This window comes from Hemiscyllium ocellatum, chromosome 26, assembly GCF_020745735.1.
Source record: "Hemiscyllium ocellatum isolate sHemOce1 chromosome 26, sHemOce1.pat.X.cur, whole genome shotgun sequence".
Taxonomy (NCBI): domain Eukaryota; kingdom Metazoa; phylum Chordata; class Chondrichthyes; order Orectolobiformes; family Hemiscylliidae; genus Hemiscyllium; species Hemiscyllium ocellatum.
The window spans coordinates 19995602-20012643 of NC_083426.1; the positions used below are offsets into that span (position 1 = coordinate 19995602).

At 40.5% G+C, this 17042-nt stretch overlaps 1 protein-coding gene across 3 annotated transcripts in view; it reads left to right on the plus strand.

The window, feature by feature from the left end:
* LOC132828172 (6-phosphofructo-2-kinase/fructose-2,6-bisphosphatase 2-like) overlaps positions 1 to 17042 on the plus strand; it is a 77796-nt gene that overhangs the window by 43849 nt on the left and 16905 nt on the right. For 2 of the 3 annotated variants that reach the window (XM_060845102.1, XM_060845103.1), the window contains 4 exons: positions 2504 to 2711; positions 3203 to 3349; positions 3659 to 3763; positions 11796 to 11925. In XM_060845102.1, the coding sequence (XP_060701085.1) occupies positions 2504 to 2711; positions 3203 to 3349; positions 3659 to 3763; positions 11796 to 11925 (590 nt within the window). The remainder of the gene's footprint in view (positions 1 to 2503; positions 2712 to 3202; positions 3350 to 3658; positions 3764 to 11795; positions 11926 to 17042) is intronic. The other variant, XM_060845104.1, reaches the window with a different exon arrangement.

Genomic DNA, 17042 nt, shown 5'->3' on the forward strand with positions numbered 1-17042 from the left:
GGTTTCTTGTAGTTCCTAGGTGCTGCAGTGTGTTGTGGCTTATTTAAATAATGTCCTGATGCAGCTCTGTGGGTGTTGGGATAATTGCTGCTGTAGTTGGGTATCTGGTCAGTGTGTGTGTGTGCCTTTCCTGTAGACGCTGGTCTGCAGTTCTCCATTGACCTTTCATTTTCCTGTGATGTCTAGAAAGGGGAGTCTGTTGTTCTCTTCCTGTTTGGTGAATTTTCTACCAGTAAGGATGTTGTTTGTGTTTGTGGGGTTTTTAAAAAATTTCTTGCGTTTCATGATGACAAAGTGGTCATCCATATACCAACCCTAAAGTTTGGGCTGGATCGTGTTTGCTCTAACCTCTGCATAACCACATCTGCTAAGAATCCTGATTTTGGTGATTTATTGATGTGAATAAGTAGAGGATGACGAGGTCATGGTTTCCTTTGATGTGATGGCCTTATTCACATCAATAAACATCACCCCAGCCCAAGAAACACTGGCCTCACCGCTAGACGAACCAAGTACACAAATACCTGACAGCACTAACTCCATCAGCAAGGACAGCATCCTCAAACTAGTAGACTTGTGCCTCATGTCACCTTCAAAGACAAGATCTATAAACAAATCAATGGGACACCTATGAGATCACTAATATTAGAACTCTTTGCAGGAGCAGTTATGCAGGTGTCAGTTATGTGGATGACACTTTTGTTGTCACGAAATGCACCAAATTAGAAGAAGCTCACAAACAAAAACAAAACCAACATCCTTACCGGTATCAAGTTTACTAAAGAGGAGGAGAACAACAAGTTTCCACTTCCTAGATGTCATAGTAAGTTGAAAAGCCAATGGAGAGCTGCAGACTAGCGTCTACAGGAAAGCCACACACACTTACCAGATACTCAACTACAGGTGGAATCATCCCAAGGTCCACGAATGGAGCTGCATCAGGGCATTATTTAAACAAGCCACAGCACACGGCAGCACCCAGGAATTATGAGAAGCTTGGGAAAATCATCAATACAATGTATTTAGGAATGACAGGTACCTGATAAACATAGTTTGCTGACTCTCACACAACAGACCTGAACAAGAAGACACGACACGCCCAGAGACTCTAGCCACCCTGCCATACATTAAAGATATCTCGGTGATGATGACCAGACTACTCTGGCCCCTAGGCATCATGGTAGCCCAAAAACCGACCACCACGCTGCAACAGCTGAACACATATACTAGCTCAGCAAGCAAACTTACAACCTGATTCACAACCTAAACCACAAAACTTCTCTAAAATTGCAAACTTCTCAGTTATTTCTTCAAATATTCAATAAGATTATTCAAGTATGACCTTTTTTTAAAAGTCCATCTTGCCTTTCCTTAATTAACTTAAACCTCTTCAAGGGCTTGATGATATTTTCTCTCCCCTGATAATTTTTTGGAGAACTTTGCCCCCAACAAATTTAAAATAACTGCTGTATTTGCCTGGAATGTCCGTTTCACCCACGAATAAAGGTTTTAAATTTGCCATGGAAAATTCCTCTGGATCCCCTCTATGATCAGGAAAGATTGGAAGATTATGGCAAACCTTCCACTTTTCCAACAACCTTGGATGCAAGATATCAGATCAAGTGACTTTTCCAGTTCAAGCATATATAGTGTTTCCAATATAGTCTGCTTCTCAATTTTTGTTCCATCCATTGCCTCTCTCATTTTTGCTGTATCAATATTTTTCAGATTTTTCTGGTCAACAACTTGTCTAGGCTTGTTTACAAAATCATGTCCCCAGTGCTGAATTTATACCATGGTACATCCTGGGAAAGTGATTAACTGTAAATTGTTAAAAAAAAATGGATTCTTTAAATCTATAAAAGGCTAAATGTGATCATAATTTTCAGCTTCATTGGAATAGCAAGAGCAAACTTCTGTGAAATAACAACAATTACAGGGAAAGAATGCAAACATATCCTGAGGGCTCTCACGTTGAAGTAGTAGTGTGTCTACCTCTGAGCCAGGAGTCCGAGGTTCAAATCTCACCTGCTCCAGAAATGTGTCATAACATCTCTCAATAGGTTGATTAGAAAATAGCTACAAATAGATCCCAAACCACTAACAAGGTTCACCAGTGTCTGTGACATAACTAAAAACAGCACAAAGTTGAGTAATGGGGCATCGGTTAGCACAGTTTGTAGTTTGTGATACAGAGTAACACCAGCAGAGAGGGTTCACTTGCCACACTGGCTCAAGTTACTATGAAGCAGTCAAACTCACCATCAGTTTTCTCGATGTAATGAGAAAGCAGTCTGATGCTTCTCTAGGAGTATGGTGATTTTACTTTTATTATACCTGTGAAGCTGTTTTGCACCATTTGCATTTTTTTTATGCGTTTGAATGTTGTTTATTAAACTTTTTTTTAGCTTTCATTTAATTTATCTGGGGAAACTAAAAGTGAAAATTTATTTGGACTGCTCATGTTAATTAATGTGTAATATCTATGATTATGCTTTCTTAGGGATTTATCCTTCATTAAAGTAATTAATGTTGGTCGACGATTTCTAGTGAACAGAGTCCAGGATTATATTCAAAGTAAGATAGTTTATTACTTGATGAACATTCATGTCTATCCACGTACAATCTACCTGAGTCGGCATGGAGAGAGTGAATACAACAGTGCTGGGAGGCTTGGCGGTGATGCAGGGTTATCACACCGAGGAAAACAGGTACTGAAAAGTGTTTTATTTAAATAGTCTTATTTGCTTAATAAAATGCATAGAAGTGATGCACTGTTTACAACAAAATTACAGTTAAGTTCAAATGCCAGAAGCAACATTAATATTTTCCACATAAAACAAAGAAATGCAGATGGTAGAAATCTGAAGCAAAGACAGAAATTGTTGAAGAAACCCAGCAATTCTGGTAGCATCTGTGGAGAGATAGGAGAGTCAATTTTTTGGGTCCAGTGACCCTCCTTCTGAACTTCTGAAGAAGGGTCACTGGACCTGAAACGTTAATTAATGTTTTTCTTCCTTTGCAAACTTGAGGTTTACCTTTTGCAAGCTAAAGTAACTAACTTGGGTCAATAAATAACATTGAGATAGATTAACTATGTGCAAGTAAATTTTAAGAACTGATTGGCATTGTATTTGAAAAAGAATTTTTAAATAAATTGTACTGATTAGTAAGTATTAATTTTTTTGATTTTCTTCCATAGTATGCTGAAGCATTGCATAAATTTGTTGAAGAACAGAAAATTCCTGACCTGAAAGTTTGGACTAGTCAGCTGAAGCGAACAATTCAAACAGCAGAAGCCTTGGGGGTTCCTTATGAACAATGGAAAATTCTCAATGAGCTTGATGCTGTAAGTGCAAAAAAAAATTTCAACTTCCAAGTCAGTTTATTAGTACTTAAAATTCAAAATGAATTGAAAGGAAAATTGTTTTTAACTATAGTTGTCAGTTTGTACTTTTAAAAAATGTCTTTTTTTTTAAAAAGTACCTTTTTACAGTCAAATGTTGAGTCTTTAAAAAAAAGCTTTATATGCATTGAACTTTAATTACAAAGTCAGTTTAAAGTTTATCTTTACATTTTGGAAACTGTGGAAATACTATTGTATTACGTTTTTGTATCATGGTGTCTGCAAGTAAATATGCTTAACCTCACTTTAAAGGGTGTTTGTGAAGAATTGACTTACAGTGAAATTCAGGACCGATATCCAGAAGAATTTGCTCTGCGAGACCAGGACAAATACCATTACCGTTACCCAGGTGGAGAGGTGTGTGAGTATGGGTTATTTTCTATATTTAAAATTTTGTAAGTTGGTGTAATAGGGATCACAGCATCAAAATTTAGCGCTGAAGAGTAGACACCTATCCCTTAAGAGGGATTTACTAAATATAAGCCAAAAACATACTTTGTTTATATTTAGTAAGTATGCTTTTGGTTTATATTTGGGCTAGTATCTTGTTAGATTGTGGAACCCACACAGCAACTTATACTTGGCTACAACTCAAACTTATAACTGCTGCATTTACAAAGTACTAACAGTAAGTATTGCAAAAGAATTTTAAAATCTGTTTAAAAAAATCATAGATGATGAATGTCTTCATTGGGAGCTGTAAGGAGAGGCTGAACAGGCTGGGGCTGTTTTCTCTGGAGCGTCAGAGGCTGAGGGTTGACCTTGTAGAGGTTTACAAAATTATGAGGGACATGGATAGGATAAATAGACAAAGTATTTTCCCTGGGATTGGGGAGTCTAGAACTAGAGGGTATAGGTTTAGGGTGAGAGGGGTAAGATATAAAAGAGACCTAAGGGGCAACTTTTTCACACACAGTGGTGCATGTATGGAATGAGCTGCCAGAGGAAGTAGTGAAGGCTAGTACAATTGCATTATATAAAAGGCATTTGGATAGGTATATGAATAGGAAGGGTTTGGAGGGATATGGGCTAGGTGCTGGCAGTTGGGACTTCATTGGGTTGGGAAACGGACAGGTTGGACCATGCTGTATGTCTCTATGACATACACAATTAATGGTCGGCCCTTAGGGACTACTCTGGAGCAAAGGGATCTTGGTGTACAAGTTACATGTTTGTCTTCATTAGCCAGGGTGTAAACTATCAGAGCAGGGAAATCTTCTGACAAACTTATAAAATATTAGATAGGCCACAGATGGAATACTGTGTGTGGTTCTGGCCAGCACGTTATCAGAGGGACGTGATTGCAATACAGAGAGTGCAGAATAGATGTACCAGGCTGTTCCCTGGGATAAAAAGTCTCAGGTTTGAGGATAGCCTGGAAGGACTAGGTTTGTTTATTTTAGAGCCAAGGAGGCTGAGAGAGGGCTGCATGTGAGACACACAGACAGAGTAGATCATGAGAATCTCTATCTGCAAGGCAAATCTGTCTAAGACCAGAGGACGTAATTTTAAGTTGAGGAGCAAGTTGTTTAAAAGATATCTGGGAAAACATTTTTCCACCCAAAGAGTGGGAGAAATATGGAACATGCTGCCTGAGAGGGTGGTGGAGGTAGCTATTTCCTCAACTTTTAAGCATCTAGATGAGTGTTCTAAATTTTGGACATGGTCCATGGACCAAGTGTAGGTGAATGGGATTACTGTAGTTTGGTGTTGGTTGGTTGGCCTAGATATGGTGAGCCAAAGGGCTTGTTTCTAAACTCTATGAATCCCTTTGCCTTTAATGAGTATTTGGTCCTGCCATTCAATCTTTGCCTGTTTAACCTGGACATCCACTTGCACTGGGCAAATGGCCTTAGCAATTTACATTAACCATAAGCAATTACAAGACACTACATTAGATTATGCTGGCTGTGTCAAGCAGTGATTTGCATCATAACTCTTTACAATTCCAGTCAGAAGTTCCAGGTTCTGTTCCTTAGGTTTAAAATTTGCATTTTAATGTTCACCTCTCCCTCTGACTATAATTGGAACTAACTTCATTAACTTCTTTGTGTTCCATAATCTGGCTCCAAGATCCCAGTGTTTGATAATTCAATTCCAACCCCAAAGTTTTTACACAGGTTTATGGAACTCCAACCATGAAGCAAATTATCATACTTTCTAATTCGATTGGTATGTTAATATGCCTAATCTATCTGATTATTGTAGTTTATGGGGCTGAAAAGACCAAGGATGTATAAAATTAATTTTAAAAATTATCTGCATTTTAAATTGTTCGACACAGATGAAGGCAAGTTAAGGATTTCCCTCCACAGTGGTTTTATGATGAAAGGTTTATAATGTATATTATCATTTGGAATTTAGATTGGTTTAAAGAGGGAGACAACTGGATCTCAATTACTGATGTGAAGGTTTCCTTTAAGGAAAAAAAGGGTAGCAAGTCATTCAGATAGAGCGAACCAGATCTAACATTGCTCACAAAGCTTGTGTGTGCTAATTCCTGTGACATTAATGGACAGATGTTCATACTATTGCATTCATGACACGTAAACATCTTTAAGATCATTAGCTTTGATTTCAGTTCAAAACGAATTGAGTTCAGAAACAGGTTTTTATAGTTTAGTTTAGACAAGACCAGGGCTCAGTTCAGGAGCAAGTATTATTTCCTCTCCTAAAAGGAGTTTCTCAGTTTGGTTCAGAGCAGCCAGTCATCCTCACAAAAGTAAAACGGGCCTGGAGAGTTTGGATAGAAATCTTCAAGTTATTAGAACAGAGAAAGTTTAGGCTGTCAGAGCAGATTGAGAAAGAAATCATGAAATTGTCTCCAAAGCCCATGGGAAAGAGACTGGAAGGAGTCAGTTTAGTGTTGAGACTGTGTGGTGCTGGAAAAACACAGCAGATCAGGCAGCATCCAAAGAGTAGGAGAATTGATGTTTTGGGCATTAGCCTTTTATCAAGAATAAGGCTTGTAGGCCGGCAGGTCGAGAGATAAATGGGTGGAGGGAGTGGGTTTGGGGGGGGGGGGGGGGGAGGTAGCTGAGAATGCAATAGGTAGATGAAGGTGGGGGAGAACGTGATTGGTCAGAGAGGAGGGTGGAGCAGATAGATGGGAAAGACGATGGACAGTCAAGAGGGTTGTGCTGAGTTGGAGGCTTGGGACTGGGATAAGGTTGGGGAGGGGAAGTGTGGAAACTGGTGAAATCAACAGTGATCCCATGTGGTTGCAGGGTCCCAAGGCGAAATATGAGGCATTCTTCCTCCAGGATCTGTTGGTAAGGGTTTGGCGATGGAGGTGGCCCAGGACCTGCATGTCCTTGGCGGAGTGAGAGGGGGAGTTGGAATGTTCAGCCATGGGGTTGGTTCCTTCCACATCAGACAGAAATTTACCTGTACCTCCTCCCATGTTATCTGTTGTATCCGTTGCAGCTGATGTGGTCTCCTCTGCATCGGGGAGACAGGACGCCAACTCATAGATCATTTCAGAGAACATCTCTGGGGCACCCACACCAATCAACCCACTGTCATGTGGCTGAACACTTCATCTCCTCATATTCCACCTTGGGAACCGGCAACCACCAGGATCAACGTAGATTTCACCAGTTTCCTAGTTTCCTCCTCTCATCCACACGCGCGCACACACACCCCACCCCTCCAAGTCCCAAGTCTCCAATTCAGCACTGCTCTCTTGACCTGTCCATCACCTTTCCCATCTATCCACTCCATCCTCCTCTCCAATCTATCACCACCTTTCCCACCTTCAACTACCTATTGCATTCTCAGCTACCTCCACCACACCCATCCCCCATTTATCTCTCAGTCCCCCGACCCGCAAGACTCATTCCTGATGAAGAGCTCATCCCCAAAACGTTGATTTTCCTGCTCACATGCTACCTGACCTGCTGGGCTTTTCCAGCACCATAGTCTCAACTCTGATCTCCAGTAACTGCAGTTCTCACTTTCTCCTAGGAGTCAATTTAGTAGAAACCTAAAGATTGGGATGTGGTGTAATACTCACCTTTTTTATTATTCTGAACTTTTTTTTTGCTTTTGTATTAGACCAGCTATGAAATTCATCACTAGATGGCATTATAAGCACAGGTTAAATTAAAATCAGAGATGATATGGAGGAAGCCGGTGTTGGAGTGGGGTGAACAAAATTAAAACTTACATAACACCAGGTTATAGTCCAATAGACTTATTTGGAAGCACTAGCTTTTGGATCACTGCTCCTTCATCAGGTGGTTGTGAAGCAGGATCATAAGACACCGAATTTATAGCAAAAGATTACTATGTCATGCAAGTAAAATGATTTATTTAACTAAACTAGATTGTTGGTAAGTCTTTCATCTTTTAGAATGGGTTCCAGGTTTCAGTTCCTCATTAATATGTAAATCCCAGAATTTCTTTTAAGTCACATTCTCGAGATAACTTAAGACTTTATTAAACAAAAAGGTGACATCTCAGCTCAGACAATGCATTAAAGGTGCAAGAGTCTGTCTGTATCTCAATCTTGAGTCAGACTGGTTCTGTTTCCAAAGTGGAATTTACAAAATATTATATGGATTGACTATCTGCATTCACTGCCTACAGGTTGTGTATTTTTTGAGCAAAAATGCAATTTAGCTGCAAATACAAATTCACTCCATAGACTAATATGTGTATGCGTGTACAGGAGAGAGAGAGAGAGAGTGTGTGTGAATTTGCAGAATTGTATTTGCGTTCTAATTTGCTCAAAAAATACACAACCTGTAGGCAAGCAATGCAGGCAGTCAATCCATATAATATTTTGTAAATTCCACTTTGGAAACAGAACCAGTCTGACTCAAGATTGGAATACAGACAGACTCTAAGCTTACACCTTTTATGCATTATCTGAGATGAGATGTCACCTTTTTTTAATAAAAACTTAAGTTATCCTGACAATGTGACTTAAAAGAAGTTCTTGAAATTACATATAAATGAACCGAAACCTGCAACCCATTCTACAAGATTTAAGACTTAATAATCTAGGTTTGTTAAATAATCATTTTACTTGGATGACACTGCAGTCTTTTGCTATAAATTTGGTGTCTGATAGTCCTGCTTCACAACCACCTGAAGAAGGAGCAGTGCTTCAAAAGCTAGTGCTTCCAAATAAACTTATTGGACTATAACCTGGTGTTGTGTGATTTTTAACTAAAACCAATATGTACTTGAGAAGCGAGAAGGTAAACCCAACATCTTCATTTTCCGTGCATGCTGTCTGACCTGCTGTAATCTCCAGCATTTGTTGTTTTCAATATCTTCATTTCACTACACTGCATTTTTCATTTGTTTTTGATAAACATATTTCAGCAGGCCCTTGGGTATTGCAGTTTATTCTGCATTAAGATTTGTTTTTTTTAAATTAAGCAACTTGTTGCATTCAGTTTTAAACTCTTTCACATTGTATTTGCTGTAAGTTATCAACATTTGGCATTGAATTCTCCTGTTGTAATTGTCTGCATTAAAACTACAACTGTGGTAGTTTTAAAACAAAACTAGTTAATCTCCCATGGTGGTACTCTGACAGAGCTGAGACCATGTGAAGTCTTCGAGGGTATTAAGTTAGATGCTGAGAACAATTAGGAGGAAGTGAGGACTGCAGACGCTGGAGATCAGAGTCGAGAGTGTAGTGCTGGAGTAGCACAGCAGGTCAGGCAGCATCCAAGGAGCAGGAGAATCAACGTTTCGGTTATACACACTTCATCAGATTCCTTTTCCACCACTACATTCTCGACGCTGAGAACAATTAGACCAGATTACACAAGTGTAATTCAATCTCCATTTTGAAGTATTTATTTACTTTCCTTTCCATTAAAATTTTCTACATTACCTCCCTTGACGAGGAGTATAATTAGAGTCATAGAGGTGTACAGTATGGAAACAGACCCTTCAGTCCAACTTGTCCATGCCAACCAGGTATCCTAAATTAATCTATTCCCATTTGCCAGTGTTTGGCCAATATCCTTCTAAACCCTTCCTATTCGTAAACCCATTCAAATGCCTTTTAAATGTTATAATTGTACCAGCCTCCACCATTTCCTTTGGCAGCTCATTCCATACGCACATCACCCTTTGCATGAAAAAATTGCCCCTTAGGTCTCTTTTAAATCTTACCCCTCTCACCTTAAACCTATGCCCTTTGTTTTGGATTCCCCTATGCTGGGAAAAAGACTTTTCTATTTATCCATCCTGCCCCTTGTAATTTTATAAACCTCTATAAGGTCACCCACCAGCCTTCGATGCTGCAGAGAAAACAGCCCCACCCTATTCAGCGACTCCCAATAGCTCAAACCTTCCAATCGTGGCCACATCCTTGTAAATCTTCACTGAACCCTTACAAGTTTCACATCCTTACTATAGCAGGGTGACCAGACTTGAAAACAGTATTCCAAAAGTGGCCTAACCATTATCCTGTACAGTTGCAACATGACCTCTCAACTCCTATACTCTACACACTGACTAATAAAGGCAAGCATACCAAATGCCGCCTTTACTATCCTATCTATCTGTGAATCCACTTTCAAGGAACAATGAACGTGCACTCCAAGGACTGTTTTTTTAAGATTCCCTACAGTGTGGAAACAGGCCCATCGACCCAACAAGTTCACACCGACCCTCCAAAGAGTAACCCACCCAGACCTATTTCCCTCTGACTAATGCACCAAACACTATGGGCAATTTAGCATGGCCAATTCACCTGACCTGCACATCTTTTTGGATTGTGGGAGGAAACTGGAGCACCCGGAGGAAACCCACGCAGGCACAGAGAGAATGTGCAAACTCCACAGACGTTCGCCCCAAGGCTAAAATCGAACCTGGGACCCTGGTACTGTGAGGCAGCAGTGCTAACCACTGAGCCACCGTGCTGCACCACACTGTGTTGTTCAGCAACACTTCCTAGGACCTTCCCATTTGAGTGTCTAAGTCCTGCTCTTATTTGCCTCTCCAAAATTCAGACCTCCTGTTTATATAAACTCCATCTGTCTCTCCTCAGCCCATTGGCCTATCTGACCAAGATCCCATTGTACTCTGAGGTAATCTTCTTCACTGTCCACTACATCTCCAATTTTGGTGTCACCTGCAAACTTATTAACTATATCTGCTATGTTCACATCTAAATCATTTATATAAGTATCAAAAAGCAGTGGACCCAGCATCCATCCTGTGGCATATCATTGGTCATAGGCATCCAGTTTGAAAAGTGACCTCCACCACCACCTTCTGTCTTCTACCTTCATAACAGTTCTGTATCTAAATGGTTAGTTATCCCTGTATTCCATGTGATATAATCTTGCTAACTAGTCTACCATGAGGAACCATATTGAACGCCTTATTGAAGTCCATATAGATCACGTCCACAATCCTCTGTTATTTCTTCAAAAAACTCAAGTTAGTGAGACATGATTTCCCACACACAAAGCTATGTTGACTATACATAATCAGTCCTTGCCTTTCCAAATACATGCAAATCCTGTCCCTCAGGATTCCCTCCAACAGCTTGCCTACCACCAGTGTCAGGCTCACTGGCCTATAGTTCCTATGTTTTCCTTACCACCTTTCTTAAATAGTGGCAACACGTTAGCCAACCTCCAGTGTTTCAGCACCTAATTATTGGATTACTATTATAAATGCAGGCATTAAAACATAAAATAGAAAATTGTCAGGTAATGTATGTTTAATATTTTTATGATTAATCCATTTTTCTAATCAACTTGTTCAGACTTAATTCACACTTCTGGGGCAGGTGAGACTTGATCCAGTGCCTCCTGGTGCAGTGGTGAAACTCTATCACTCCACCACAAGAGGGTGCACCAATATTAAAAGTTAACTATAAGCATGCAAATCATATTGTTTTTTGGTTTAACCTACTGTACCTGATTTTAAAAATCTGTCGTCAGTGGAACTGGACTGGTGTTAATCACAAAGTTCATCAGAAGTCAAAAGGGGCATCTTGCTGTGCTTTGTTATGTGATCAATTTTGGCAATTTTAATAAGGAAAATATTAGCTGTTAGTGTTGTGGCATTTGAGACACATAGCATTTTCCACATCTAAACCATTCACAAAGGAATTTTTTTTTTGTTTATGTTTTTCTACATTCCAGAAGTATGTGCAAGGATTTAGAGTTATGAATGTCAGACTTAAGAACACTTGTACTTACCAATGTGATTCCATATAGCAGTTTCATTTTACAAACCTATATATGAACAGCTGCTTTACAGTGGTACTGCATTGTGTTCTACATGCATATAAATCAACTTTCAAACAGACCCCAGAACAGAATCCATTTGCAAACCAAACACAGCCTGTATTTGGAGATATGTATGACAATGTTATCTTTTCAGTAACCTACCTACTTGCTTTTAGTCCTACCAGGATTTGGTCCAGCGGGTGGAGCCTGTCATCATGGAGCTAGAGAGACAGGGAAATGTCCTTGTTATTGCACACCAGGCTGTCATGCGGTGCCTCATTGCTTACTTTATGGATAAGGGAGCAGGTACAGTGAAAAGAAAGTGAACAGTATTATACCTTTCAGACTTATCCTTTCTGTCTAATTCTCTTAACCTTATTTGCAACAAGACACACTTTCCTTAATATTGACTGTCTTTCTTCATTTATAAGCCTTGAGAGTGAGTATTAGTACCATGTTGATGAACAGTAAAGGTTTGCAGATGAACTCAGCATGGACATATACTTTCCAGTTGATTTCATATAAGGAAAAAAAATGGGAACTTAAATACCCCTTACCTCTACCTCCCTGAGACCCTTTGCTGCATTTACTATCTATACCCTGACTGAGATCAACTTTTCTTTACTTCCTTTTCAACATTTTGTCTCCATTCCTCAGATATTCACTCTGCTGGAATGTCTTTCATAGGTACCTCTTCCCACTTGCACAAATGGGCATTACGGATGTGAGCGTAGCCTGAGAATGTCAACAATGTACTTGGCCATGTGATGTTAGTACAAAACACACAGTAATCAGAAATTGTGACTTTGATTAATTTTTCCCCCCCAAAACAAGAGCTTTCAGATCAGTTGTAGTCCCACTGTAGCTGAGATTGACTAACTCAGCACAGACAGTAGATTTTACCTACACTTGCATGCTACTTACTGGATAAACTCCCTGAATTCTACCGCTGTCTTAACAGGTCTGAAATTAAAATTTATTTATTTGTGCAAACTCTTTTTTTAAATAGCTAAGTAGGATGACATGACTTTCAACTTACCAAACATGTATTGAAATTAATCCTGAAGAATTAATATTTCTTCTGGGAAGTAAGATTGAAAAGCCCAAACTATATATAAAGTTTTCACTTGAGTGGGTCAAACGTATTCAGCACTTTTAAAGAGATAGGGAGCAATTGAAATTGCCCAGAATCCAAGATAGTATAAAAAAAAGAATGATTCCAACATTTAGATAAGAATAAGGAGCTGGAGTAGGCCATTTGGTTCTTCAAGCTTCCCTATAATTCTGTAGGGATCACAATTGATCTTCTACTTCAATTCCACTTTGTTGCACTACACCCATATTTAACTCACTCACTATCTAAAAATCTATTGGTGTCCATCTTGAATATACATGTGTATAGCTTTCTGGGACAGTGGACTCCAAACATTCATAACCTTTTGAATGAAGAAACTGGTCCTTATCACAATGCTAAATGATCAATCCTCATTCTGAGACTCTGATCTCCCCGTTCTAGATCCTACAATTAGGGTAAATATTCCCCCCATTATCAAATTGGCCAAGCCCCCTGGGAAATTTATGTCTCTGAGAATGCCTGTAATGTCATGAATATAAATTTAATCCACTCTCACTCTCCTCAAAAGACACCTGCCTCATCCCAGAAATTAGTCTGGTGAAACATTTGTTTTGCTCCAAATAAGGCAATCAAACCTCACCACAGGTCAGGTGACCCAAACTGTGCACAGCACTGCAGAATGTAATTCACCAAGGCATCAGCGAACTACCGTCAGAATTCTACACTCCATTAATCCAAATCTACCTTTAACAAGATATTTGTTGTCCTCCCATTTGCTAAATATATACGGTCTGTCAACTCTGTGTGACTTGTATACAATGCCGCCCAAATACATCTGAGTACCAGCATTTTCCAGTCTCTTTTCCATTTTGTCTTTGCAAGTGGATAGCTTTTCAGTTCACTTCCCGACATTTTATTCTATTTGCAATGTTGTTGCATACCCCAGTCAACTTACCTACAATTTTCCCTCAAAGCCTCACCTGCCACCACAGCTTACTCCCTGATCCAGGCCTGTATCGTCAACAAACCATGACACACCACTTTTAATTCCTCTGTTTACGTCACCATTATAGCTTATAAAGAGCTGAGCTTCATTTACCTACTGATTCCCAAACCTTAAAATGGCTCCATATCAACACATTACTCCCAATTCCTATACAATAGCCTTGCAAAATATTTTCTGACAAGCTAAATAAAATATATCATCTGTTTGATCACTGCCCACTCTGATGGCCACAGCCTCAAAACCTTCAGCAGATCTGTCACATCCAATTTCTTTCTTTCAAATCAATGTGACTGTGCCCAATCACAGTTCTCTGAGTGCTTTATTAGCACATCCTATGTGATAGAGTCTTAACAACTTACATATTGGTAACAGGAACTGGGAGTTCTTCCTTCCCACCTCTCCGATCCACCCTTCGCTCCAAACTATCACCATCACTCACCAACCATGTCTCCCTATCACATTCTTCCAGTGCATCTCCTCCACTTTCAGCACCTCCACCCTTGAACCCCACCCCTTGAATCACAATAAGAACAGAATCCCCCTGGTCCTCACCTTCCATCCCACCAACCTCTGGATGCAACGCATCATCCTCCACCATTTCTGCCACCTACAAGCAGACCAAAGATATATTTCCCTCCCCACCCCTATCTGCATTTGGCAGAGACCATTCCCTCTGTGACTCCCTTGTTAGGTCCATGCCCCACACGAACCCACCCTCCACTCCCGGCACCCTCCCTTGCCACTACAAGAGCTGTAAAAGCTATGCCCACATCATATCCCTCACCTCCATCCAAGGCCCCAAAGGATCTTTCCACATCCGGTAGAGATTTTCTTGCACCTCCTCACATGTCATTTACTGTGTCCATTGTTCTCGATGTGCTTGCCTGTACATTGGGAGACAGGATGCCAACTTGTGGAACATGTCAGAGAACATCCCTGGGATACCCACACTAAGCAACCCAACTGCCCTGTGGCCAAACACTTCAACTCCACCAAGGACATGCAAGTCCTGGACCGCCTCCACCACCAGATTCTAACCCCCCCCCAATGCCTGGAGGAAGAACACTTCAGCGCCTTGGCACCCTTCAACCACATAGTGGCATGATGGCTCAGTGGTTAGCACTGCTGCCTCACAACACCAGGGACCCGGGTTTGATTCTAGCCTCGGGTGACTGTCTGTGTGGAGTTTTCATGTTTTCCCCATGTCTGCACAGGTTTCCTCCAGGTGCTCCAGTTTCCTCCCACAATCCAAAGATGTGCAGGTTAAGTGAATTGGCCATGTTAAATTGCCCATAGTATTCTGGGATGTATAGGTTAGGTGCATGAGTCATGGGTAAATGTAGGGGAATGGGTTTGGGTGGGGTTCTCTTCAGAGGGTCAGTGTGGACTTGTTAGGCCCAAGGGCCTGTTTCCATGCAGTAGGGATTCTAATTCACACAGGAATGATGTTGATTTCAACAGTTTGCTCATCTTTCCTCCCTCCCACCTTATCCCAGATCTAACCCTCCAACTTGGCGCCACCCTCTTGAACGTCCCACCTGTGCATCTTTCTTCCCACATATCCGGTCCACCCTCCACTCCAACCTACTACCACCATCACCCCCCACCTCCATCTACCTATTGCATTCCGAGCAACCTTCCCCACCCCAGCCCCAACCCCTTCCCATTTATCTGTCAGCCCCTTGCACACCCCCTCTCTCGCCACACCACGCCCTCACATTCCTAATGAAGAGCTTATGCTTGAAACGTTGACTCTTCTGCTCCTTGGAGGCTGCCTGAATGGCTGCACTTTTCCAACACCACACATTTTGACTGAGTGATTGTAAGTTTATTGCTTGGCTGTTGTAGATTATGGAAACCCTCTGGTACAGAGGAACCTTGTGGTACAGAGGAACTTCGATTATCTGGCATTTGATTATTCAGCATGATCACAAGGTCCCAATGCTTGGCTAAACTGTTATCTGACACTCGCTCATCTAGAATTCGATGAACTGAACGAAATACTCCCCACCCGTGTCCTTTGGATAATCAAGGTTCCTCTATTTATTTCAACTTATTTGTATTGTATTGGTTTGACACAAAAACAGTACTGGAGAGCTTCAGCAGATCTGGCAACGTGTGAAGAAAGAAACAGTTTATATTTCTAATGCCATATGACTGTTCTTTAGAACTGAAGAGGGATGAACAAATAGTAAAGGTATCTAGCGCAAAAGTCAGAGGGAACGTTAATGGTAGTAAAGGAGAAAGATAGTTGAATAAAAAGGTGTTAATGATAGGTGTGAATAATAAAATATGGGTCAGATGTGCAGAGAGTATTCACTGTTTAGTGAAGGACAACATAGATATAGAAATCAGGGTACTAGTGGTTTTAGGTGACTGGAATGTGGATAAGTCCCCATGCCCAAGGGAGATGTATGCCAAGCTTCTGTGGAGACAAGGGAAGAGATTGCAGAGGCGCTGACGTTAATTTTCAAATCCTCTCTGGCTATAGGATGGTTTCTAGAGGACAGCCAATGTGATACTGTTAATCAAGTAGGATTGTAGGAGTAAACCAGAAAACTACAGAACAGTGAATAACACCTGTCATACCGAAACTATTGGAAAAATTCCTGAGGAGCAGAATTAATATTCACTCAGAGAGGCAAAGATTAATCAAGGATAGACAGCATGGGTTTATAAGGAGAACATCATATGTAACAAATTTAACTGAATTTTTTTGAGGAAGTGATTAAGTATGTAGATGAGGGCAATACCATTGATGTAGTCTATATGGGTTTCGGTAAAGCTTTGGACAAGATAGCGCATGGCAGGCTAATTAAGAAGCTTAAGAACCCAGGGGATCCAAGGCAATTTGACAAGTTGGATCCAAAATTGGCTTAGTGGCAGAAAACAGAGTATGATGGTTGAAGGTGTATTTTTTGACTGGAAGCCTGTGACCAGTGATGTACCACAGGGTTTGGTGCTCAGTCTCTTGCTTTTGATCGTGAACATTGATGGTCTCAACATGAATGTAGGAAATGAGATCAGTAAGTTTGCAGATGATATGAAAGTTGTTGTAATGAGCAAAGAGGAACAACTACAGGACAATATAGATGGGCTGATCAAATAGTTTGAACAAAAGCAAATGGAATTGAATCCTCAAATGTGTGAGGTGATGCATTTTGTTTTTTCTTATCTTGACTTCATGTTTTCTCCCTTCACCTAGTCTCTTCCCACTTATCCTAAAGACCAGAAGACAGTGGAGCAGATGTGCTTGCTGTCATTCAATGAGATTGTGGCTGATCTAATAATCCTCAACTCTAATTTTCTGCCATCTCCCCATGACACTTGATTTCTCTAATG